The sequence below is a fragment of the Schistocerca serialis genome, chromosome 8 (genome assembly GCF_023864345.2).
Source record: "Schistocerca serialis cubense isolate TAMUIC-IGC-003099 chromosome 8, iqSchSeri2.2, whole genome shotgun sequence".
Lineage (NCBI taxonomy): Eukaryota > Metazoa > Arthropoda > Insecta > Orthoptera > Acrididae > Schistocerca > Schistocerca serialis.
The window spans coordinates 206,586,792-206,614,338 of NC_064645.1; the positions used below are offsets into that span (position 1 = coordinate 206,586,792).

General features: G+C 38.2%; 1 protein-coding gene across 1 annotated transcript in view; it reads right to left on the minus strand.

Moving 5' to 3' along the window:
* LOC126416920 (cilia- and flagella-associated protein 45-like) overlaps positions 1-27,547 on the minus strand; it is a 155,313-nt gene that overhangs the window by 94,759 nt on the left and 33,007 nt on the right. The window contains exons 5-6 of the mRNA XM_050084802.1: positions 26,450-26,623; positions 13,663-13,836 (exon numbers count right to left, since the gene is read on the minus strand). Coding sequence (XP_049940759.1) covers positions 13,663-13,836; positions 26,450-26,623 — 348 coding nt within the window. The remainder of the gene's footprint in view (positions 1-13,662; positions 13,837-26,449; positions 26,624-27,547) is intronic.

A 27,547-nucleotide genomic window follows, 5' to 3' on the forward strand; every position in this document is an offset into this window, starting at 1 on the left:
TTTCTATAATACTGCCTTCAACTTCATTTCCCATGTATACGCTCTCTATATGCTCCTTCCACCTTTCAGCTTTCTCCTCTTTGCTTAGTACTGGTTTTCCATGTATTATGATGCACACATAGCTGCTTCTCTATTCTCCATAGGCCTCTTTAATTTTCCTCTATGCAATAACTACCTTTCACCTAATTATACATGCTTCTACATGAATCTTTACATGTGTCCTCTATCCATTCCTGCATGGGCATTTTGCATTTCCTGTCAGTATCATTTTCTAGATGTTTGTATTCCCTTTCATAAGCTTTATTTTTATATTTTCTCCTTTCACAATCAAGTTTGATACCTCCTATGGTGCCCAAGGACTTCTACCAGACCTTGTCTTTTTCCCTAAGTGATCATCCGCTGCCTTCACTCTTTCATCTCCCAAAGAAATCCATTCATCTGCCACTGTATTCTTTTCCCCTGTTTCAATCAATCACTGCCTAATGCTCCCTCTGAAACTTCCAACCACCCCTGGTTCTTTCAACTTATCCAGGTCATGTCTCCTAAATTTCCTATCCTTTTGGTAGTTTATTTAGTTTTAATCTACAGTTCATGACCAATAAATTGTGGTCAGAGGCCATGTCTGACTCTGGAAAGGTTCTATAGTTTAAAATCTGGTTCTGATATCTCTTTCTCACCATTATATAACCAGTCTTAAACCTTCCGGTGTTTTCAGGTCTCTTCACTGTATATAACCGTATCTCGTGAGTTTTAAACCAAGTGTTGGTGATGATTAAATTATGCTCTCTTAAAAATTCTACCAGGTGGGTTTCTCTTTCATTCCTTCAGCCCAGTCCGTATTCTCCTACTATTTTTCCTTCTCTTCCTTTTCCTACTACTTAATTCCAGTATCCCAACAAAATTACTTTTCCTATTACTTAACCATCTGAATAATTTCTTTTATCTCATCGTACATTCCTTCAATCTCTTCATCATCTGTGGAAGTAGTTGGCATGTAAAGTTGTGGGTGTTGACTTTGTTTCTATCTTGGCTACTCGAGTGTGTTCATTATGTTATTCATAACAGCTTACCGTTATTCCTATCTTCTTATTCACATTAGACCTACTCCTGCATTACCCCAATTCAATTTTGTATTTATGACAGTATATTCACCTGACAAGAAGTCAACAAACTTCAGTAATTCCCACTATATCTGACTTTAACCAATGCATCTCCATTTTTAAATTTTCTAACCTTCCTGCCCAATTAATGGATCTAACATTCCACAATGCAACCCATAGAGTGCCAGTTTCATTTTTCCTGATGACGGCATTTGCCTGAGTAGTCTCCAGCCAGTTATCCAAACAGGGGACTATTTTCTATTTTACCTCTGGAATATTTTATCCAAGAGGATGCTATCATCATTTAACCATACAGAAGAGCTGCATGCCTGTGAAAAAAATAACAGTTGTAAGTCTCCCCTTTCTTTCAGTTGTTTGCAATACCAGTAAGGCCATTTTTGTTGTGTTACAAGGCCAAATCTGTTGATCATCCAGACTGTTGTGTGACCACTGGCTAATGCCCCTCTTCAGAAGCCATGCATTTGCCTGGCCTGTCTATAAGTAGCTATCTGTACAGTTTTGGCATGCAAGCCACCTCCCCATGATAAGGTCCATGTTCCTGGGGAAGCCTAATAATAAGTTTAATTATGTAGTTAATTAACTTCATAACATATTAGATCAAAGTGAAATTTTTACCAACAGAAAAATCATCACATTTCACAATTGCTTTTAAATAAATTATTGACAGTTCAGTACCCACACTGCACTCGTAATTATACTTCACTTTTGTAAACTGAAGTTCATCAGTTTTATCTTCCAATGGCTGCAGGTTAATAGGCAAGGTCAGTATGCTTTATTCATTGCAATCTTGAAACCTGAGCTTTTAAAGGGGAAATATTCTACTTGGGTGTTCCACATAAATTTTCATGTAAGAGAAAGGAAAGGCAACCACTCATGTAATGTGACTGATGTGTGGTGCATAGTAACACACAACAGAAAACAATATTATACTAACTTTCAAGCACTTATTCTTTCTCTAATATAAGTGCACACACACGCACATGCGCGTACGCGCGCGTGCACGCGCGCGCCCACACACACACACACACACACACACACACACACACTTGGTCAGTCAGTTTCACAGTGGCCACAGACTTGTCTGTGTTGTAATGCTTGTGAATGTGTGTACTTTTACTACAGAAAGAGCAAGAGCGTAAAATCTTGTGTAAACACTATTTTGTGTTGCTTGTTTTTATGTACGACACGTCTGTCAGCTATAGGTAAGTAATTGCTTTTCCATTATTTTACATGAAAATTTATGTGGAACACTTCAATAGACTATTTCCTCTTCAAAAGCTCAGAATACAAGATTGCAATGAATGAGGCATACTGATCTTGCCTATTAACATGCAGCCATAGGAAGATAACTTCAGTTTGTGAAGATGAAGTACAAATAACTTACGGGAATTCAACCATGTGATTTCGGCAGCAACCACTGATATTAACAGGTGAGGCAGCATAAATTCTGCCCCTCTGTTTTTTAAGAAGGGAGAGAGCAGGATTTTATGCAGAACTTAAACAAAAACCATGATCTATGAAGTTACTTTCTAATTTATTTTCAACAGCTTCCTTAATAACTCTATCCCAATAGCTGGAAGTGCATGCCAGAATTTCCATGTTGTTATATTCCATAGGATGACTGGTGCCAAGACAATGTTCTGCAGTGACAGATTTGCTTTGCTATTGTAAATGTGTGTGCCGATTATGTTCAGTACAGTGGTCTTCATAGACCTTATAGTCTGACCAATATATGACATGCCACAACAGCAACTGGGGTAGTGTTAATAAGGAAACTGTTGAAATTAAATTAGCAAGCAGCCTTATAAAGGTAGAGATGGTGGTTTTCATTTATATTCTGTGTGGAATCCTGCTCTCTTCCTTCTCAAGAAATGGAGGGACAGATTTTATGCCACCTCATCCATTGCTTACTAATTTCACTACAGATAGCTTCTGTGTGTGTTATCTTTCCAGAGTTTCTCTGAAAACTGAGGTTTTAAATTCCCTTGCGCCATGCTTATTTGCTGCAGTTTTGCCTTGAAAATGGCAAGGTGTGCTCCTTTCAAAATATTGCAGTTGCCGATGATGTCACCTGGCTGTATTCGGTAAGTTATTCGAGCATTGTATATTTCAGGAGAAACTTAGACCTCACAAGGTGAAGTAAGATTAAGTATTATTCCATCCAGGAATTTGCATTGTTGTGCCACATAAATTTTACTTACATGTAGCACTGGAATGGAGAAGTACCAGCTACACTGTGAACTGATGCCATGCCTTAATTTTGTGATGAGCTAACTTTTTATATTACCATTGGTTTTATTTTTAATTTTAACTTAATGTAATAAGACACCCATCAAATAAGTTGCTCTTTGTGTCCATAGTTAAAATGAAGGCCATGTTCTAAATAGCTGTCCGAACTTATTATGTTAGATCTATAATTGTTAAATTTGTATATTTAGCTCATCTTGAAGTCAAGACTAAATGTTACAGTCACTGCACATTATGTGCAAGGCAAATCAAGTGCGTTGTGAAAATTAGGGATGATCATATTATGTACATTTTATATGCTGTAGCTTGTACAATGTCTTCTCATGATTTTCTATGGTCACTTACCTTCAGTTACAAAGTATTTCATTACTACTGCAACACACAATATAAGTAAATGCTAGACGGTTAACTTGTTTATCAAGCCAAAGACTAGATGGCTCAGAGTACAATGACAGGGAAGTCCAAACAGCATGGCTTTTCCAAATCTTGTGTGCAGTCCAATATAATGACAGCGAACAGCACAACGAAGAATGATGATTCTCCGATAGTCTAATAATACATGTTTATTGTAGTATCATCACAGAAAATCAGTCTCACATAAGACAGTAATAACAGAAATGATCATCCTTCATCAGAGGTAAGTACAACTCAGATTCAAAATAAAACTTCAGTTCAATAATTGATGTAGCACCACTACATAGTAGCACTGAGCCCCTGAAAGATGTGTGGTAGCTGCTGGGTAGTGTAGCAGAGCGATGCAGTGTGGTAAAGACTAGGTTGAAGCTCCGACAGATGGAACACTGTGGGTGGCCAGTGTGAGTGGCCTGGAGCAAAGCTGTGACTGCAACAGATTGCTGGAGGTTGCACAGTGGTGGAGGAATACCTGTGGGCTGTTGATCATCATGTGGCCCACAGAGGCAAACTAGTCCCCAATAGCAGTGCCACCTTAGTTGCTGCATATGATGCCTATGAACAATGATGGTGGTTCCTGGTGGTGCCTGCTAGTATTAAGCCTGTAAACAAGAGTGTTTGTTATCAGCACCAAATCAAAATACATGATGCAATAAGCAAGGCATGTAAAATGTCTCTGAAGGAGGAACGCCTCCAGACGAAGGGCCGGCAAACTGCAGGGCACAGATGTTGTGCCAGAAACAAGAGTGGCCCACTTTGGAGGTGCCCAGCTTTGCATACACTGCACTACTCCTCCCATAAAATAGAAAAGCTCCCCCCCACTCCAGGAAGGAGGTAGGGAGCATTAGGAAGGTTGTAGCAGGTGAAGATGCAATGGGTTGTCATTGTGGACAGACAGCTGTACTATATTGCAGAGGGCTTGCAAGGAAACTTCAACGAGGGCAGCACCACAAGAAGTAACTGGCAGCCGGGCCGTAGCAGCACAGGGTAAGGAACTGTGGAAGGTGTACTGTGTGCCAAAGAGATGCCTGTAGAACAAGCAAAGGAGAGTCTGAGTCATGATGCAGAAGTCGGGAACATAAGAAAAACAGTGAGAACCCTCGTGGCCTGTGTGTACAGGATGGTATGAAGGACTGTGCAGAATTTAGAGCTGTCATGCAAAGGTGTGCAGCGGTGCATAACATCAGGCTCCAGCTTTCAGCTGATATACAGGGTGATTATAATTAAAGTTAAACTTTCAAACTGCTGTAGAAATGACACCATTGGTCAGAACGAAGTCAAATTGCAATGGAATATTATCGGAGAAGGGGGAAACATATGGCAGAAGAAAAAGAAATAGTTACAAAATGTAGCAATAGATGGCACTGTAGGCATCATAATTTAATAGTGGTCAATTACAAATGACAAATGAATTATACAACAATGCCTAAGATGTACATTTGACATTAAACAAACTGTACTACTCAGTGTGCATGGGTGTACAGGTATGATACTGTTAGTTACATAAGCCCATCCACCACAGCAAGGTCACAACACACTGGATGGGAAAAAATTGGTTTTTAATTGTCCTGAGGCCAAATACCACATAAAAAGCATCACTCACATCAGTTTTTAATTGTCCTGATTCCAAAAACTGCATAAAATGCATCAATCACATTGGTTTTTAATTGCCCTGAGGTCAGAAACCACATAAAGAGCATCACTCACACTGATTTTTAACTATCCTCAGGCCATAAACTGCAGAAAAGCATCAATCAAAATCAAATTGGATTATTAATTTCCATGTGACTGGTGAAAGACATGTTCAATATGCTTTCCACCATTTTATGCAACAAGTTGAAACCGAGAGAGAGCCTGCTCCACCAATTGATCGAAATGTTTCCGGGTTCACATTCAGTATGTGTTATGCAATGCATACCTTCAGTGCAGCTAAGTTTGCAATGGGAACACTGAACACAACATCTTTCAGGTAGCCCCACAGCCAGAAGTCACACAGATTAAGATCAAGTGATTGGGACAGTTAGGCTGCAGGGAAATGGCAGCTGATAATTCTATCATTTCTGAAATGGCACTTCAGCAGCTGCTTAACTGGATTTGGAATGTGTGCAGGTGTGCTGTCTTGCATAAAAATGATCCCATCTACGCTGCTGAAGAGCTGGAATGTCAATTTTCATGGTATGGAAGTAGAATAACATTCTTGTCGAACTGTTACCCTTGATGGTAGCAGAGTCAATGGTTATTATCAGTGACATGAGTAGGGTTGTGTTACTTACATGCAAGTAGAATTATGTAAATATTTTGCTTGAAAATGACACAAAAAACAAAACTGCAATAGCACAACAAAACATTTACAGGTGAAAGTGAAAATGATATCATTTAAAGAATTTATAGAGGCTGTGGGTGATGGTTTACTATAAAAGAATACATTATTTCCAGGTCAAATTTATGCATACACTTTTCTGCATGTGTTTTACATACCTCTTAAGTCATTTAGGCAATCTATAGAAAACCCAAATTTATGCACATTTGACTTCGAATTCTCCCATATGTGAGCCTAGTGACTCAAGCATCAAGCTGCCATGTTCACCTTACAAGTACTTTGAAATGTTGTACTTGAGGGCAGAAGTGTTTTTGTTGGAGTACTTGATGTGTCACAGTAGTTAGGCCATTAGACCAACATTGATACAAATTAATTACTTGTGGAGTTGTCCAGAGGAAAGTTTCATGACAATGTACACAATTCCTTTCACTATTTGCTGCCAACATTTCCAGATCCACACTGTAGAAGTTATACAGCTGTACTCTAGCATCATGAATGCAGTTACTGTTTATTTCCTCATTGTCCTGTACATAGCAGTTGCTTGAGTGTAAGCTATGAAGTTACCAGATATATGGAATACACAAAGACCACAACAAGTACTACAAAAAGGAAACTGGATAAAACATACCACCATGTAAAAATATAGCATTTCTACAAGAAAATAAAAAAAAATGTTATAAGCCCCTTAGAAGTAGCTGACAACATTTTTACAGGTCTTTCAAATTATATGATAAAACTAAACATGAAAAAGAATATCCAATCTAACAAATACCAGGTGCAGCAGAAGTGACTAAGCAGTTTTAAGGAGCTATAAAAAGTGAATCTGGATGTATAGAGAAAAAATGTTTTTATTTTCTAAATTAGCGCAATATACCATTTTACATTCATTTAGTTTTGAAAATAATGTCCTCAAGATGGCAGCCATTTGCATCAATAGATTTTTGTAGATGGTCCCTGACATTTCAAGCAGCTCTTGCACACATATCGCAGGTTATGGCACTCACTTCATCAATAATCCACTCTTTTAACTCTAGTAGGGTGTGAGGGCAGCTTTTGAAAACCTTTTCCCTCAGATATCCCCAAAGAAAATAGTCACAAATGCTCAAATATGGTGACCGCGTAGGCCACCTGACATCATCCCTCAAAGAGACAAGGCATCCTGGAAACATTTCTCCCACAACATCAAGTGAAATTCAAGCTGTGTGAGCAGTAGCTCTACCCTATTGGATCCACAAGTCCCCCAGTCCATACTCTTCAACACTCTCATCCATTCAGAAAATTTTGCCACATTGAAACATAACATGTGGAATTCACTGCCACGGTCACTCCTTCTTCCTCAAAAAAGTAAGGGGCTACTACACCAGATTGTGATATGGCACACCGCACTGTCACTTTAGGAGAATGTTGCAGTCTTTCACGAATAATTCGGGGGTTATTTTCAGCCCAGTAGCGAAAGTTTTGCTTATTCTCACACACACACACACACACACACACACACACACACACACACACACACACACACACACACACACACACACACAAAGATGAAAATATGCCTCATCACTACTGAAGAAAGCTGCATTTGGAGGGATCTGAGCAAGCATTTGCTCACACAGATTTTGAGAGTTGGCCTAGTCTACTTGGTGTAATTCTTGAGCAATCATTATCTTGAAAGGGCGGAACTTCAAACTGCATTGCAAATCCATCTGAAACTGCGGTCTGAAATCTTCAATGCAACAGCATTTTGTCGAGCAGAATGTTGCGGCGATTGTTGAACTGCTGTTCTCACCTGCTGCACATTTTCTGACATTCTGATGGAACTGCATTGGAAATGTGTATCTATTCTTAGTGTGCTACCAGTTTCCTCCAACTGCAAAACCCAGGACCGATTGGTGTTTGCTTTAAGAATGGTGTTGTCGCATGGAATGTTGAACTGTTGCCGAAAAGCTCTTTGTGTAGCTATCACAGATCTGTTGTTTTCATAATAAGTGCGAATGACAAAACCTTGATGTGCACCGGTCCAGACCATGTTGCCAACTGAAATAGGGTCAACAGCTGAACAAAGGCAGACCACATGCAACTGCCTACTCCCAACCACAGCCCCAGTGGTAATCAATAGAAACTGCTCAGTCAGTTCTGCCGCATCCTGTATAAAATTAGTACATGTTACAGTTCAATGTACATCAGTACTGTCACACAAGACAAAGCTGCAGAAGCAACAAAATTACTAAAAAACACTCCAACTTTTAGGCACTGATTGGGCCTCAACACCAGTCTTAAAGAAGAGTGCTCTAAACTTAACTGAACCACTTACACACTTACATTACAGTTCACCCTGAGCTGGAGCTTTTCCTCATGTACTGAAACTGTCTTGAGCAATTTCAGTTTATAAAAAAGGTGGGAGGAATTCAAACTCATTACAATTTCCTCCTACGTTTTCAAAAAACTATTTCAAGTAATTGTACAAGACAAACTTTTGGAATTCATAAATAAAACATAAATCCTGTGTAATAAACAATACTAGTTAAAAAATAAGGGATCATCAATAATTGCCATTTATGAGTACTTTAAATATTGGCCTATCAAAAGCTTTTGACATGGTGGATCATAAGAGTCTACAGTCAAAGCTTGAAAAAGTGTGGTATTTGAGGTGTATCCAAAACTTGGATCAGTGCTTTCCTGAGTAATTGTAAACAGCAGTGAGCATAAAACACACCCAGTGTCAAGTTTAAAAATATTACTTAACGTATCTCAGAGTGTAATCTGATTAAATATGGTGTAACTTAAGGATCAGAAATGCAACCACATTTGTTCCTTTTGTACATTAATGATCTAATCTTCATCATGGATGCTCAAAAACTATTGTATTTGCAGATGACCCAAGAGTCTATTAAACCAAAGCCTAAATAAATAAATAAATAAATAAAATTCTATTAGAAAAAGAAAGTAATGACAAACTACAAAAATCAGTAAACACCATCACAAAACAACTTAGCAATTGTGCAGAGAATAATCAGCTTATACTAAATAGTGGAAAAAAGAACACTCTAACAATTCACAGCACTCTAATCAAGAATAAGTACATCCCATTTACCTCTATCAATGCTGAACCAGTTGGTTGAAGCATACCAGTATATGATTTTAGGATGGGTACGACGTAAATTGTTGACGTCAGATGTCAGGCTGCCATATTTATAGGCATACATAAATTTTGTAACAATCTTATTTCACTTATTTGATCTTATAGAAGTCAATTTATTATACTGATTCATATTCTGATATTAATTTCATTTTGACCTCAGCAATCATACAAATATCTCTGCACTGGTTTGTCTGTTACTAGTTGATACTTGGAAATAAAACATAAGCAATTCTCATTTTGTAATTCCAGGACACCTTTTAGAAGGATTGAAACCAGTTTTTTGTTGGCATTTATGGAATAAACTTCTGCGTATGTTAGGAACATTTTCCAACTAATAATCTTTGTGATATAAGCAACTTAACAAAAACCACTGTCATACAATATGAATTTCAATACTAAAAGCTAAAAGCCATGAGAAACTTTACGCTGCAATATGACAGGAACAAATTAATGTGTAACTGGATGTGACCAGCAATTTTTTCATTCTAATTCATAAACTTTCTGTTTCTAATGATAGATGATATTAGCAGTGATTGTTAGAAATATATATAAGCAGTGATGAATTAGCCATCTTGGCCTCCATTTTCCAACATATTTTTGTGAACCAGTTTTGTTACAGTTTTACACTATCAATATGTAATTATGTTGTCATGGATTTCTCAAAATTTCTCTTGGCACTGAAAAAATGAAAATGGCATGTGACGAGGACCAACCATCAGGTAGACCGCTCGCCTGGTGCAAGTCTTTCGATTTGACGCCACTTCGGTGACTTGCGCTTCGATGGAGATGAAATGATGATGATTAGGATAACACAACACCCAGTCCCTAACCTGGGCCCTTAGGATTGACAGTCTGTCACACTGACCACTAAGCTACCGGGGCACTACCAAATTATTAGCTATGCTGTCAAGAATTCAGCAAGTTGCAGAAAATTTTGGTGGAGCAGATACTCGCAACATTCTTTTACAGCTACTGCAGCATCCGAGAGTGCTGAGAAATGAAGATGAATGTTTGCCAATTAACTGTTACATCATGGTATATTTCATGATAGCATCCATGGAGAAGAAATAAAAGCTTTGAGGTTCGCTGATGACATTGTAATTCTGTCAGAGACAGCAAAGGACTTGGAAGAGCAGTTGAACGGAATGGACAGTGTCTTGAAAGGAGGATATAAGATGATCTTCAACAAAAGCAAAACGAGGATAATGGAATGTAGTCGAATTAAGTCGGGTGATGGTGAGGGAATTAGATTAGGAAATGAGACACTTAAAGTAGTAAAGGAGTTTTACTATTTGGGGAGCAAAATAACTGATGATGGTTGAAGTAGAGAGGATATAAAATGTAGACTGGCAATGGCAAGGAAAGTGTTTCTGAAGAAGAGAAATTTGTTAACATCGAGTATAGATTTAAGTGTCAGGAAGTCTTTTCTGAAAGTATTTGTATGGAGTGTGGCCATGTATGGAAGTGAAACATGGACGATAAATAGTTTGGACGAGAAGAGAATAGAAGCTTTCGAAATGTGGTGCTACAGAAGAATGCTGAAGATTAGATGGGTAGATCATATAACTAATGAGGAGGTATTGAATAGAATTGGGGAGAAGAGGAATTTGTGGCACAACTTGACAAGAAGAAGGGACTGGTTGGTAGGACATGATCTGAGGCATCAAGGGATCACAAATTTAGCACTGGAGGGCAACGTGGAGGGTAAAAATCGTAGAGGGAGACCAAGATATGAATACACTAAACAGATTCAGAAGGATGTAGGTTGCAGTAAGTACTGGGAGATGAAGAAGCTTTCACAGGATAGAGTAGCATGGAGAACTGCATCAAACCAGTCTCAGGACTGAAGACCACAACCACAACAACAGCAGTACAGACACCAAATTCTTAGGATTACAGTTGCAAAGTGATTTAAAATGGAATATGTTTATAGATTATCTGAATGCAAAATTATGCAAACCCTGCTAGAGCTTGCACTAAATAACATGGTTCTTGCACAGAAACACACTTTCATCCAAAGCACTGGAAAATCCACCCCTTTGTGCTGAGTGAGTGGCCAATTTAGTTGGCCATCGTTTACCAACCTGCATGCTTCAAGCATTCTCTCCATTCCTTAGTGTGGCACTGCAGTCTTTATGCACCATAGGACAGAAAAAGTTCTTCATAATCAGGCATGCATGAGTATATGAAGTGTCATTAAATGTTGGAAGAGACAAACAAGAAAACATAATCTCATTAAAAAATGTACTAGAGAGGGTTGCAAAAACCACTAGCTATTCCAGTCCCACAACAAAGAGAATGGAAAAGCAGGTGGAAAACATAGTTGCAAGTACCTCCCAGTGATTCTGTGCTTCAGAACAAATACAGAAGAAGAAGAAAATTTTATATTTAGTTAATACTGACAAACAAGTTGTCAGTGGGAGACTTGCACTAATGTCAGAGAAATATGTTCTTATGTTCTTTATCTTTCATTGTCTGTATCATAGTAAACAACATGGTCAGATAGGCTACAATTTTACCCCTTTTGTATTTTATGACATTCCCTTTTGGCAGTGCCTTGTCAGACTTGTTTTGTGAAGGTTGATTCATTGTTTACATGATTATTTCTTTTTAGTACTCTACTAAGAAACTGTTGACTTTTAACATCTATATTTGTTGAATTATTGATTGTAGATAACCTGCTAATATAAGAGTTAGCAAAATAGCTAACTATACCTTACAAGTTGTGCAGAATAAGCATTTGTGCACAGGCTTTGTCTGTCAAACTGTATCTCTCCTACTGCTTGGTGGTTATTCACAACAGAACCACCCCCCTGCCCCCCCCCCCCCCCAATCTCCCTCCCTCCCCTAATGTTCCATCTGTACAGGTACAGTACAAATTATTTTGTACACTCTATGTCTTCTTTATTCACTAAACTTCTTTAATGAGGAGACAGTAAAGAGTGCATATTGTGCCTACTTTGATTATCACCTTAAGTATAGGGTCACATTTTGGGGGAACACAAACGTAGCTAACAGTACATTCTAATTGCAAAAAGGATTTTTAGCATCATGTTTTCATGTAACCTAGAGATTCATATTCTTCTGTGTCACATCTCCAGTAACCCTCCTTTACCAAGTACTTTATGGAAACACATGCATTTTTCAAAATATATGAAATAGGTATGGATGGTAGATTGCAAAACGAGCTGTAACTTTAATTATCACTGTACCAGACAAAATGAAAAATTACATTTGACCTAAATCCACATTTCCCTGTGCTTGAAGGTACATACTATATGGAAATTAACCTTCATAACAAACTTCCTGAAAACATAACAGCAAATACTGAGCTCAAAACATTTTGAAAATCTATAAGACACAGCATCATTGTTTTTGCTTCATATAAGGATATTTAAAAGTATGAAGTGTATTTCAGAAATGATTTTTTTATTTAAAATGTGTATGCATAGAAATGTAAGTTCTGTAATGTATCATGATATGCTTTTTACATGCATATATATAAATTGAGCTGTCCTATGTCTTATACATAAGCTGCTTTTATAGACAAGAGGACAATCTTTCAATACAATGCAATATATGACTTTCTCTTTCATTATAGATAAAAGATAAATTGTGTTTCTGTGAATGACATATAGCACCGACAACTTATTTCAGTCTCTTTTACAGTAATTGACTCTTTTACGGTAACTGACCTTATTGCCCAATTTATCAGGAGAAAAGGAGCAGCCTTTTTTAAGTATGACAGAAAAATTTCCTTAGGTCTAAATGAATGATTTTATAATTTTGGCATATATGTTCTTTGTCATATGATTGCAGACAAATAAACTAAACAGGTTTCCAGAATGAAATTTTCACTCTGCAGTGGACTGTGTGCTGATATGAAACTTCCTGGCAGATTAAAACTGTTTGCCAGACTGAGACTCGAACTCAGGACCTTTGCCTTTTGTGGGCAAGTGCTCTACTGTCTAAGCTACCCAAGTACGACTCAGGATCCATCCTCCTATCGGGGCACAGTCTGCTGCAGAGTGAAAATTTCATTCTGGGAACATCCCTCAGGCTGTGGCTAAGCCATGTCTCTGCAGTATCCTTTCTCCTAGGAGTGCTAGTTCTGCAATGTTTGCAAGATAGCGTCTGTGAAGTTTGGAATGTAGGAGATGAGGTACTGGTGGAAGTATAGCTGTGAGGACGGGTCATGAGTTGTGCTTGGGTAGCTCAGATGGCACAGCACTTGCCTGTGAGAGGCGAAGGTCCCAAGTTTGAGTCTCGGTCCGGCACACAGTTTTAATCTGCCAGGAAGTTTCAAACTAAACAGGTGATTAAGTTTGAATGAAGTCACTCCCATACACATGCACATTTTGTTTTTCTAGTGTGAGGCTTCTTGTTGCCTCACAGTTTGTCTTGGTAAGCCTGACACTCACCTCATCCTGTGCTCTCTGGGCCTTCATCTCATCCTGCTCTGCCTCCAGCCCCTGAGCACGCTCCTGCATTGTCCGCAGTTGTGCTATCTCACGTTCTCTGGCCAGCTGCTGCAGTCGTAGTTCTTCCTCGACAGCTGCTTCACGCTCTGCCTTCCGACGCATATATTCTTCAACCTGTATGTCAAAAAAGAATATGCTATATAAAAGGGGTGTGGCAAATGGTGCACCTCAGGCAGGACTGCAAACCTCCTTCAATTTACATAAGAAAGCAATTTGTTATTGTGGTATACTGAAGACAGTAGTGCTGCCAGAGAGCAGGCACACAGTTCATCATAGTGGAATTTAAAACTGTGATATGCTTAAAATGTAAGGGAACACCACTTTTCTGTTCTGCAACAAAGTAAGTTTTGTGCTACTGCCAATCACAAATTAGGCAGGCCATTGCCCCTAACAACTTAGCATGTGAAAGCAAAATCTACATTAAGCTGATAACCAACAATGCAGCAGAAAGCAAATGCTATGACTGCAACAACATAAGCAAAAAGCGTTACTGGTGAGCAGAGCCAAAGCAGTCTTAAACAACTACACGCTCACACACAGAGTTCTACTCAAACTTTGTGTCCCGAAAGTAACATAAAAGTTTTACAACACTTGACAATCAGGATATGGTGGCTTGAGCAGTGAAATATGGACTGCCACTCTGTTCACTGGTTGGGTATTTATTTCGTGTAGAGGCCAATGGCCATTCCCAAGTGATGTGCTTGCCTCCGCCCCTGGAACTGTGGCAGGCACAACATAGACATATTTGCCACACGAATAATATCAGCACCATTCTCCGAATCTGTCAACACATTACTGGAGTGGAAGGATATTAGAGTAGGCAACCGATCACTCAGTAATTTATTGTACAGGGTGTTTCCAGCACAACTGGTCCGATGAATTTTCTAATAAACATAAATTGATGTGTTGATTATGTCACAATGATAATATAATGATTTCAATATAATAGAGGGAAACATTCCACGTGGGAAAAAATATATATAAAAACGGAGATGAGGTGACTTACCGAACGAAAGCGCTGGCAGGTCGATAGACACACAAACAAACACAAACATACACACCAAAATTCTAGCTTTCGCAACCAACGGTTGCTTCATCAGGAAAGAGGGAAGGAGAGGGAAAGACGAAAGGATGTGGGTTTTAAGGGAGAGGGTAAGGAGTCATTCCAATCCCGGGAGCGGAAAGACTTACCTTAGGGGGAAAAAAGGACAGGTATACACTCGCACACACACACATATCCATCCACACATACAGACACAAGCAGACATCATTCAAATTATGCATACAGTAACATTGTATTTATGTGTGCAGTGCATAATTGGTTATTAATGTCTGACTTTGTTGTTTACCTTTATTATGACACACAAGTGATGAAAATTGGTGACCTTGTATAGACCCAAACCTGCAGTTAATTCTAGTTTTGATGAATCTCTACGGATTCTTGTAAACGACAATCACAGAATAATTGAGGTGATTGTATCCCCATAATTGAGAATTCTGCCCCGCTGTCATGCCTATAACAGCACAGAGGACCTTTGTATCTCTGAGTACCCTCGCATCCTATTCCAGGATTATCTTAACCAGTTTCCCCTCCCAGGTTGTGAAGTCTTTCACAAAAGCCATTTATCCTATCTACATACCCATCAGCATCTTGTCAGACATCTTGTAGTTGCTGTTTTGTTTTAAAAATATGTATCTGTATGTATTTTAAATTGGTTTTAATAATTAGGTTAAGTGCAATAGTCAGGGTGCTGCCAGACTTCCCATGATAGACAGCATGTAACTAATAAATTAATTAAAAAATGGTAGTGTTATTGACACAGGGTCCAGCTTCAATGCCAGTACTTCATACACCATGACACCAAGTTTTTGTGGAGTATAGAGGAAAGACTGTAGTGTGTCAGAGAAGGTTTTGTGACTGTAGGCAGGGAGGTTTTGTTCAACATATTTCCTGAAAATTATTTGTGAAGTTGATGAGACCATGAGGAAAACATTTTAATTCTACTGGAAATTAACAGCTTTGAATTTTTCACAGACCACTCTTCTATGAATTAAAGGTAGCAAAAGAAGGTATTAACTGAGAAAAGAGTGAGACAGGGTTGTAGCCTACTCCCTATGTTATTTTATCTGTACTTGATTATGAGGTAGAGGAAGCTATGAAGAATTATGGGAGAAGAAATAAAAATTTTAAGGTTTATGATGACATTGTAATTCAGTCATTTAGCAAAGGACATATACTATCAGTTGAATAGTACATGTAGTTTCTCCGAGAGATACTAAAGATCTGCTGAAAACAAAAATAAGGCAGTATGGAAGATTGTGAAGCAGGAAACTGGTACCAGGAAAATGAATCTGTCAAACTTGAAAATCAAAGAGGAAGGGACTTTAATAAAAGACCCAATATATTTGGCAAACTATATAAATGATTATTTTAGTAGCATAGGAATAAAATTACAGGAAAATTTTCTAACAGCCCCTCAGGTCAAAAAGCCAAATAATGGTGTATCACACTCAATGGTGTTATTCTCTACAACACAGGAAGAAGTCTATAAAGCAGTCAGCAAACTGAAAAACAAAAACTCAGCTGGTCTGGATGAAGTCCCCATTTTTATAATTAAGGACTGTATCAAGAGCCTACTTCCACTTTTAGTTGATATTATAAATCAATCTTTCAAGCAGGGCTACTTTCCAGACTATTTAAAATATGCGAAATTACTACCTCTCTTCAAAAAAGGTGATGCAGGAATAATTGAAAATTATAGGCCAATTTCTCTACTATCATGCTTTGCAAAAATATTAGAAACTATTATGAAAGATAGGCTAATCAATTATTTAAATAAATACAACTTACTGTCTGTTGACCAGTTTGGATTTCGATCAGGGAAAAGCACAGAATCAGCAACAGCACACCTCACAAAACACATTCTAGAAGCATTAGATAAAGGGAACTACACAACAGGTATATTTCTTGATCTAACTAAAGCGTTTGATACAGTAGACCACAACATATTGTTAAATAAGTTAGATGAACTTGGAATTAGGGGACTTGTGAAAAAGTGGTTCCAGTCATATCTAAAAAATAGAAGACAGATAACTGAAATCTCACATATTTCAAGTTACTCAAACTATATTGTAAAGTATACTTCAGACTCAAATTATGTAAATATAGGTGTCCCACAGGGTAGTGTCCTTGGCCCAGTACTATTCCTCATTTACATAAACGACTTCCCACAGAGCATCAAGCATGGACAAACAATATTGTTTGCAGATGACTCAAATGTTCTAATCAGTGACAAATCACCAGATGCACTAAAAGAAAAAGCCGAACAAACACTAAACAGTGTACGTGAGTGGGCATCCAATAATAAACTAACACTAAATCTTAAAAAAACAAATGCTGTTAACTTCTATGTCTGCAAAAAACCACACTTTAACAACTTTAAGTTAAACAATGAAACTATAGAATGTGTAGACTACACAAAATTTCTTGGTATGCATGTTGACAGTCAGTTAAAGTGGGAAGAACATATTAAAATACTTAGTAACAGAATCGCTACAGCATGCTATGCTCTGAGAATTCTGACTGCAGTTTGTGATACTACATGTGTCAGATCTGTATATTTTTCTTATATCCACTCTGTTATTACCTATGGAATAATATTTTGGGGAGTCAACAGTAAAAATATTCAAATAGTTTTCAAATTACAAAAAAGAGCAATTCGTATAATAACCAAGAGTGGCAGTAGGGCTCACTGCCTTGAACATTTCCAAAAGCTGGAAATCCTAACTGTCCCCTGTGAATACATTTTTCAAAGTGTTATGTATGTAAAAAAAAATATTGACTGCTATATGAAAAATTCATTAGTACACAGCTATGAAACTAGAAACCAATTCAATCTGCATCTAGAGAGGAAAAATAAAGTTAAAACTCAGCAGAGCTTGTTGTACAATGCTGTTAAATTATATAATAAATTACCCCAAAAAATAAGAGATATTGACACAATCGGACAGTTCAAAACAAAACTAAAATTTTTTTTATTAAATAAAAGTTATTACGCAGTAACGGACTATCTGAATTAAAACATGTAGTGTAATTAAAGTAGCCTGCATTGTAATACATGAGGAAATAATTATGATATGTAATCAAAAATTGAACAGTACTATAAGAAAATTACAAATTACATAAGGATATAAAACTAATTTAAGATACCTCAAAAATGTGTGTAAATACTAATTTTATGTGTATAATTGTAGGTATATTGTATTGTATATGTTTTTGCTGACGAAATCCACACAATGTAAATTGTTACATGGATTAATAAAGAAATCAATCAATCAATCAATCAAAATTGGGGAGAAAATACCTTTATCACACAAACTGATTAAAGGAAGGGACTGTTTGACAGGACTCATCCTGAGGCATCAAGGCATATTTTATTTGGTCATGGAGGGAAATGTGGAGGTTAAAAACCAAGGATGGAGGCTAAGTATTGAATACAGTGAGTGGATTAGAGTGAATTCGGGTGGCAGTAGTTAAGATGAGTTTGGAAAGTTGTCCTGAACCAGTCTTGCCTGAAGACTATGGCAATAATGGAGATAGGACTTACTAACCACAAAACTATAGGTGCAGAATTGACATTGGTGTTGACTGAAAAGTTAAGAGAGGTAGAAAATACTTCTGGCAAAGAAAATCACAGGGAAAATGATTTTAAAAACTCCTAACCATCAGCAGTAAACATACAACTAGGTAGATATCAGGTTGATACCCACACCCTACTTCAATATATGCTATATAAAAATCATCCACCTGTCAATTGTCATTAACATTGTCAAAACCCAAATAACAAAGGCAACCCCATAGAAACATGTGTAATGGCAAGTAAAAGAAGAAGAAGAAGATTCAGCAGTCAACTTTCAGTTTTGAGAAGGAAAAGAGGTCAGATCTTTGACAGGAATTCCAGCATTTGTAAGCCGTATGCTAGATAAGTTTGTGCCATGTAAGATTGTGGGGGCCGGGAAAGACCCACCATGGATCTGTAACAATATTGCGAAGCTACTACAAAAATGTAGGGAGCAATCTAGCAGATAAAATGTACAAGTGCCATTAATTTATGCGGAAATTATGGCTGTGATTCCCCATAACAGAGTCAATATCATTACAAAAAAGTCATCTTCTGTGAAGAAATATTCAGAATAAACAGCATGGTGGTCCCAACAAACATTCACTTTGTACTCTGAAGAATAAGAATTCATCCTGTTAATTATGAAGCTAAAAACTCTGCCTATTGCTTTGGCAAATTTAAATCACACGTAAGATGATTGAGATCTGCTTCAGACATAAAGTATGGCCTTGAAATATTGGGTACAATGGTCAAGCAGTTCCTCATAAGCCACACATTTCTGTAGTCGATGCTAAGCAGCACTGGAGGCAGTGTAGACAGCACTGCCACTGGACAGTGGATGATTGGAAATAAATGATTTAGAGTGACGAATAATGCTGTACCCTGTGACAGTCCAATTAAAGCAATTAGGGCTGGTGAATGCCTGGAGTACATTACCTGCCTTAATGTGGAGTACAAACAGTGGTGTTATGGTTTGGTGGTGCTTTTCATGGTTATGTTGTGGTCCTCCTATTGCACTTCAGACAATGATAAATACAAAAGGTTTTGAACACATTTTACAGTGTTGTGCACTGTGTACAGTAGAGTTGCATCTTGGAGACAATGACAATTGATACCAGTATGACAATGCACTGTGTCATTAAGCAGCATATGTGATGCAACAGTTCATCGGTAATAACATTACTGAAATGAACTGACCTGCCCAGAGTGCTGAGCTGAACCCAGTGGAACACCTTTGCCATGAAACAGAATAATGAGTTAACTCCAGATCTCAGCATGCAACATATAATCTTCTCTGGTTTTGGCTTTTGTGGAAGAATAGGCTGCCATTCCTCCAGACAGTCATTCTGACACTGTATTGAATGTGTTCCCAGCAGAGCTTTAATGATAATAAAGGTAGAAGGTGACACACCCCAAAGTAATGTCCACTAGTAGGTGTCTAGATACTTTTGATCATATAGTGTATGCTAGTTAATTTTAATTGAGTAAATTAGAAAGAAAGGTACTACTTTGGAAAAACAGTAGGACCCTCAGTTCTGCTAAGCAACTGCTTCTTATCTCTTATTTGTAGCTTAAGATTCACTTGATAATGTTGGTATTATTCAAGGAAAATTGTTACCTACATCTGTAAACACTGAGATCTGTTTACAGAGCATTACTACTTGTCATGCAACTTTGGCCATATCCTTTCCACATGACTAACAGAACTTTTCAATCATTGAAACTATACTGCTGGCCATCAAATTTGCAACACCATGGAAGTGGCATGCAACAAATGCCATACTGGCAGCAAGTGTCCTATGTTAGGATATACACATGACATCCATTTCAGCAAAACCTTAGAAAGTAGGTGGTAATTTGGTATATAAGTAAACATTACACACCAGGTTTCTCAGTCAGGAATCAGATTTGGAGGTGGGCTGTTTGTGAAGATCACATTATGCCTCACACATGAAGGACAAACATTTATCAGCACATGTCAGAATTCTGCAGTGGCAAGATGGCCTATGGAGAGTGCAGTTTATCATTCCACAATATTGGTGCTCAAATTGGTATAGGTAACACAATTTTCAAGCAAATATAAAAGCAATACATTCAGGATGGCCATACTCACAATGCTGTGCAGAGGCTCGATGACCCCATGCAATGAGCACATGAGAGGAAAGACACATTGTTCACTTGACCATGCAGAATTGTACAGCCACATCACTTACCATGCGTCACAAAGGGGCCTTGTTTGCAGCAAGATATATCTCCAGTCAGTGATATCTAAAGCACCATGGACTGTCATAATTGTTGTGTCTTCTCCTGGAACAGCTGCAGATAGGTGAGCCAACAATGGTGTACCAAACGACGACACCAAGTACTAGAGTGGCACCATGTCATCTGGTACTGCATGTCATTTTGGACATATCTGTGTGTGGAGGCTCCAAGGAGAATGAACATTGCCAATACTTAACATATTGTATGGAGTGCCAATGGGTGCCTAACAGAATCACCACTGGTTCACAATTTAGACAACACCTGCTACATAAGAGGCATTCAATAAGTAAAACAGCACATTTTTTTCTGAAAGCAGGTTGCTATTATTCAGGATTCCAATACACCATATTATTCTCCACTCTTTTGGCTACAAAACTATATTTTTCAACATAATCCCTGTTCAATGCGATGGCCTTACACCACTTTACTGGGAGGGTCAGTATGCATGCATAGCACCACTCTACTGGTTGATGTTGGAGCCAACTTCTTGCTGCATCAATAACCTTCCCACAAAGTGCATCCTTCATTGAGCCAAACAGATGGAAGTCGAAAGGTGTGAAATCTGGGCTGTAAGGTGGATGAGGAAGAACAGTCCAACAAAGTTTTATGAGTTCCTCTTGGGTGCCCAGACTTGTGTGAGGCCTTGTGTTGTCGTGGAGGGGGAGAACAATTGCATTTCTGTAGTGATGGACAAGTTGAAGTTGTTTCTTCAATTTCCTGAGGGTAGCACAATGCACTTCAGAGGTGATCATTGCTCCATGAGGGAGGATAGAAAACATAAAGCCCCTTCAGAGTTCCAGAAGATCATCACCATGAAATTACTGGGTGAGGGTGTGATTGAACATTTTATTTGGAGGAGAGATGGTGTGACATCACTTCATGGATTGGTATTTTGTTTTCAGTTCAAAGTGACGAACCCAAGTTTCCCTGCCTGTGACAATGTTCAACTGATGATTGTCGCAATCAGCCTCATAATGTTCACGCAATTTTGTGCAGGTGGTCCTTCATTGCTCCTTATGGCATTCTGTTAGGTGGTAAGGAAACCAGCAGGAGCACACCTTTGATTATTCCAACTGGCGGATAAGTGTGCCAGCACTACCAACAGAGATGTTCAGCAGTGCAGCAATAGGTTTGCTTGTAATCCATTGATCACTTCAGATGAGAGTGTCTGCATGTTGAACTTTGCAAGAATCACAGCTGTGTGCGCCCGGCCAGCACACGGGAGATCAGACAGGTTTGCACTACCTTATTGCAATGATGACAGATGCCCCTCCCAATGACTCATGAAGCTTTTGTCCACTGCCAGGTCTCCACAGACATTCTACAAGCACCTAAGAGCATCTGTGATGCTCTGGTTTCTGCCAAAGAAACTCAGTGACAGATCTCTACTTGGACTGCACCTCCATTACTGATGTCATTTTCAAGACTACATATAGCACTGCTACCTATCAGAACTTCATGAAACTATAGGGGCTGAAGCAGGAATAATCCATTATGTTCCACAACAAATTCTGCTTATTTCAACTGAAACTGGCTGAGAAGAAAATGTGACACATTACTTATTGAATGATTATTGTATCAGTGACCTGTTAAGACTGGTGGCTGTGCCCTATTTCAGAGGTCTCTGTGATATTATTTTTCTACAAGGGGTAAAAGATGGTATGTTGCTCCTGCTGCCCTGACCTGCCTCACAATACAAATGTTGTTTGAAAGTTGCCTTGGACAGCACATGCTCCAGATCTCTCACACATTGAAAACATCTAGTTATGGGTTGCTGTGAGCCTGGTGTGCCATCACTTGCCAGCCACTGTGGGTACTGAACTTTAGTTGAAGCAGCCTAGAATGATGTAACTCTGTCATCCACACCAGGTTTAACTCCATGCCCAGACAGTTAGAGCTATTGTTGATGGCAGCTCTGCGTTCTAAGTTTCAGATCCTGTTTACCATAAATCACTTACAAATTTAATCTTACTACATTGTGTATGCACAATAAGTACTATTTTTTTACTATATATCCTTACTGGGTTTGCAATTTTAGCAATCAGCAGTGCAGGTATTCAGATAATTTGTAGAAATAGTTTTTAATGAGATATATTTGTAACTTAGGTGTATTTCTAACTTTCTTTCCTCATAGCTTCAACTCTAACAGTATCTCACTTTTCCTTTTAATCTACTGGGAAGTTTCACATATATTCTGTTTCAGAGTGAAATATTTGTTCTGGAAACAGCTATGAAAGCTGTAGCTACACCATTTCTTCATGATATTATTTCTTTGTGGAGTGCTAGTCTAGCAAGGTGTGCAGGGAAGTTTCTGTGCAGGTTTAATAGTGGGTGAGAAAGACATTGGCAGATGGGGTGTAAGCTGTGAATGGATTCCTATGTTGCTAAGAAATTTCAAAACAGCACACACTCTGCTGCAGAGATTCATTTGTAACTACATGATGAGTGTATAAGTTTATAAAATTTCTGATCAGCTTTCTCTTAAGAAGAAATGTTTAGTAGCATTGTGAAAATCATCTATTTATGCATGAACTACTGGCTCTACAAATAATGTTTACAATTGTTATGAGCAGGTGCTCATAAAAAGGGACAGAAATAGCATAATGCTTGTATGATTGTTTTTCACATTCATTGCCAAAGGGAAGCCTACTTCTCTATTTGCTATCTTCTATTAGTCTATTATCTACATATGAGAATAGCCCAAATGTTGTACATGAATTGGATGTAATATGAATACAAAACAGAATATTTTATATGAATTTCGAATTCGTCAGAACAGCTAAGCATATGGTGTCCAAGGAAAAAATCTACGTAAAATATGTATTTTAAAGAAAAGTAATATAAACAATCTTTAAAATCTATGTAATACTCTCTGGCCATATGGCACACAGATGTATGTGATCCAGAATCCACAATGCACATGACACTACACTGTTATACTTAATATCAGAACAAAACTAAATTCCCTCAATTGTCCAAATAGTTAGTCCCTGGCTCACTGAGGCACATCTCAGGACACACAGGGGCTGTATTGTCATGCCACCCAAGGTGTAGAGATTGGGTGTGGCTGTTAGGATTTCAGGAAACCTTTGCTGATCCTTTCAAGGCACGTCTCCTCCTTGCTTCTGGAAGGCTATTGTAAATGGATGTTGTGCTGTGGTGCATCTTGTTTTCATGGTGCATAGCATCTTGTTGGTTGCCTCTCAGCCATGTAAGATGGCAGTTAGTAAGCAAGTTCAACTTCTCTTCTTATTATGTTACAGACTGATGTGTTACCAAAGGCATTCCTATTCTGGTCTGTAATATCATATCTAATGGCACATTTACAGACAATGTGGTCCAGGGTGTTGATTGTTCCATATTTGCTATTGTCTGTGACTGTGTTGCATATTCTCAGTCAGTAGTTGAGATATGGACTATGTCCCAATGGGCAGTGTATAGCTGCTTTGTCAGAAGAAAATGTGACATTACTGACTTTACTTTTATTTTAGCAAAGAACTGGTAGGTTCCTCTTCCTATTTCTGCCCTGTCCCAGATTTCTTACCACTCTGTATCAATGGATGCCTTTATTTCCGTATTTGATGTGGCTCTTGCACCAGGATATTCTATACTAATTGTATTCACCCTTTTTGATCCAATATTGTACACCTCTCTTTCTTACAGCTATGTTTAGTGGCAGTAAGCCTAGTATCACCAGCAACACCTCTCTCAGTGCTGTTGTATACCTGCATGTCAGGCACAAGAATATATTTCCTTGTGCTCACTGAAGATCTTGTGCTGTCTTTTCCTTTCTGGCACTGTGAGACCACAATACAAATTAAGACTGCATTATGACATGTTCTTGCTGCATTCAGGTGCAACTGAAAGCTACTTTAGCCAATTCTTGTTATTTTGCTCATGATTTCAATGCCTCTCCAGAAAATTATCTCTGCATGTACATGAATGTTTAGATCTTTCTGCTGAGGTACCTATATACTTCCTTTCTCTTGACAGTCTGGTCCTTTCTGATTGTGGGGTTTCTTGATAATGTTCCTTTTATAACATATAAACTGTTTTGAGTGTTGATGGCATTAATTAATTTTCTGTGCAGCAGATACTAATTGTTTCCAGAACTTCCCTACTGTTTTCTTGTAATTTAGCACTTGTGTTAACAGATACTATAATTAGCAGATCATCTATATAGACCATGCAGCCAAGGGTGCCCTTACCTGGGAGCAACAGGGGGCCGCAGCTGCCCCTAGCTCTCAGGGAAACATTTGTCTTCCAAAATATTAAAAATACTCCGTACTCACAGGTCTGCCCCCCTCTCTCCTCCCCATACACACTAGAAACTGCCATATGGGCATCCTTTAGTACATCCTCTGATATTTGTCATGTTCTGAAGCTGTGTCAATAACAGCTCTATGCCACTATTCAAGAACTCTGGGCCGTAACACAGCGCTGAGCATTTGGTGATGTTTTTCACAATCTTCTCTCCTGAGAATTCCAATTTCACCTGCCTATCTGGAAAGCATATACCTAATAGGTTATTGATTGTGCTCATATTTTGCACAGTTTTAGTTCATACATTGCTGTAGAAAATGCTGCTATAGTACAGTGCACTTCTCAAAAACTTTTGAGAAATAATGGTCAAATATTTTCAAGACTGTTGAATATGATACAAGAGCACTAGTTATCAATCAGCATTATTAGCACAACTGGATAAACTGGCAAACTAGACATCTGTCATCCTTCATTCTAGTGTTGTCATATTTTTTTCTTTTACTGATCTTCTACAAAAACCTTATATCACTGCAACAAATCATATTTGTTTGGAAAATGACAATAACAGTAATAATAATAATGTTAACCATTATGGTACATTCATGGAGAGGTAAAATTGAGGTATAATAAGAAATCATGATGAAATGAACAGTTATTTATTGACGCCATTCATGGGCATATTTTAGTGAGGTCATGTTGAGCTATACCTGCTTTGAATAATGTACACCGTGTTTGTGACACAATCACAAATTCTTTGAAAAAATGTTCATTTCATCACAATTCCCTGTTATACTTTGCCATAAATATACTACAGTGATTATAATTATTATTTCTTTCCATAGAAACATGATTTATTTTAGTGAAAGAAGCATTTGATGTCATTTTTATCCAGCTGTGCTAATGACTGTTCTTGGTGGCTGACATTCTCATGTGCTACTCAACAGGTTCATAAGACTATGAACCTCAGTTTCTCAGAAACAACTGAAAAGCACCTCATACTAGAACAGTACACATGAATCTAAGTATGAACTACAGTCATGTAGAAGATGAGCAAAATGTGCACCCAGTGCAAAGTAGCATGCAATAATTTATTGTGTTGTTCTGGAACTGAATCAGACACATGGCTAGAAATCATAAAACTGTACTTCTGCTATGCAAGACTTGCTTCATTCAACAGTTGTTGTGAGGCTGTTTCTTGGGGCAGATGTCTTGGTCTTTCATTGACAGAGCAAAACATGGTGCAAAACAGACATGGAAAGGGTGAGCCATCAGTTTGGATGAGAGAACCACATCATCACACTTTTGTTGTACTTCCTCCTTTCCTCCTGGTTCATTGTCTCTCAGACAACAAGGAACAATGTTTACATCATGTGAGACAAGAGAAGTGAGCCAGTTTGTTTTGAACCAAAAACTGACAGGTATCTTGCTCACTGTGAAACACATTTTTTGGCAGGGACCTCATTTACACTAGCTAAGACTTGCCTCGCAAAGCTGTATGATTAGGGTCTCATGCATGAGCATTAAGTTTCTGTGGCTGCATGTTGAATGACCAGTCCATACTTGTATCCAGTGGCAGTCACCTTGCGGTCTGCATCACGCTGCTCCTCGAGTGCCTCCTTCTTCGAGCGCAGCAGCTGCTCATTGAGCTCTGCCAGTTTGATCCGTGATGCTTGCTGCTCAGCAGTCCTCTTGCGCAGTGCCTCCAGTTCTTCCAGCTGTAACTTCATCTGTGCCTCATTGATCCGCCGGCTCTCCTGCAATTTGAAGCAAAAAGTAAACATTTTAATGGAAAGTAAAACTATGTCTGTCATATTACTACGGAACTGCCCTGCAAGTCAGTGGCAGTTCATCGATGTAGCACATGCTACACCTTCTACATTGTCAGGAGCCATGAAATGCCAATTTTTTTCATAGGAAAATTAGCCATTAGAGGGTGTGAATTGAAAATAACCCAGATTACACATACATTTGCATGATTTGGCAGTATTTTTAAAGCACTGGAAATAATAGATCATTGACATAAATCTGAGCATATTTTTACATGTTTGGAGTAAACATCCACTGTAAATTTACTTCATTAAACAACATTTTTTTCTATGACAAATTGACACAAGTTTTATTTATGTGTTCAATTCTACTATGGTCAGCTGTACTACTGGCATAGATCCAGTGCTAGGTTCTATTTCAGTTGTTTCCACTTAGGTTTTGGAAGTCAGTCTTACAGTTTCCCTCTTTTTTATTATTGCTATTTTTGTCATGGATCTTTCACCTTCTGCCTTCCTTACTCAACTTCTGTATTGCTTGTTGATTGTAGCTATAGACTCACAAATGTTGTTGAATTTGCTATTTACATCAAGTATGGTCAGCCTGAGAATAAGTGCTTTTATCTAGCTGGAAAATTACAGATATTTGAGGGAAAGAAAGTCATCAGATTGAGATCTTGCAGTTCCCTCCTTCATATGTCAGCAAGCTGAAGAGCAAGCAGGCAATTTTCTATTCTCTCTATTTCACTATGTCACAAAAAGCAACTACAGGGTGTTTTATAAAGTTATATCAATCCTTCCACAGCTTACCTTACAAATCTCTGGCAATGCAGTATGTAAATGTGTCTGGTGCTATTTATTTTCCACAACATGCATTAACAATATGTGAAAGACAGATGTGAGTTGCTAATAATA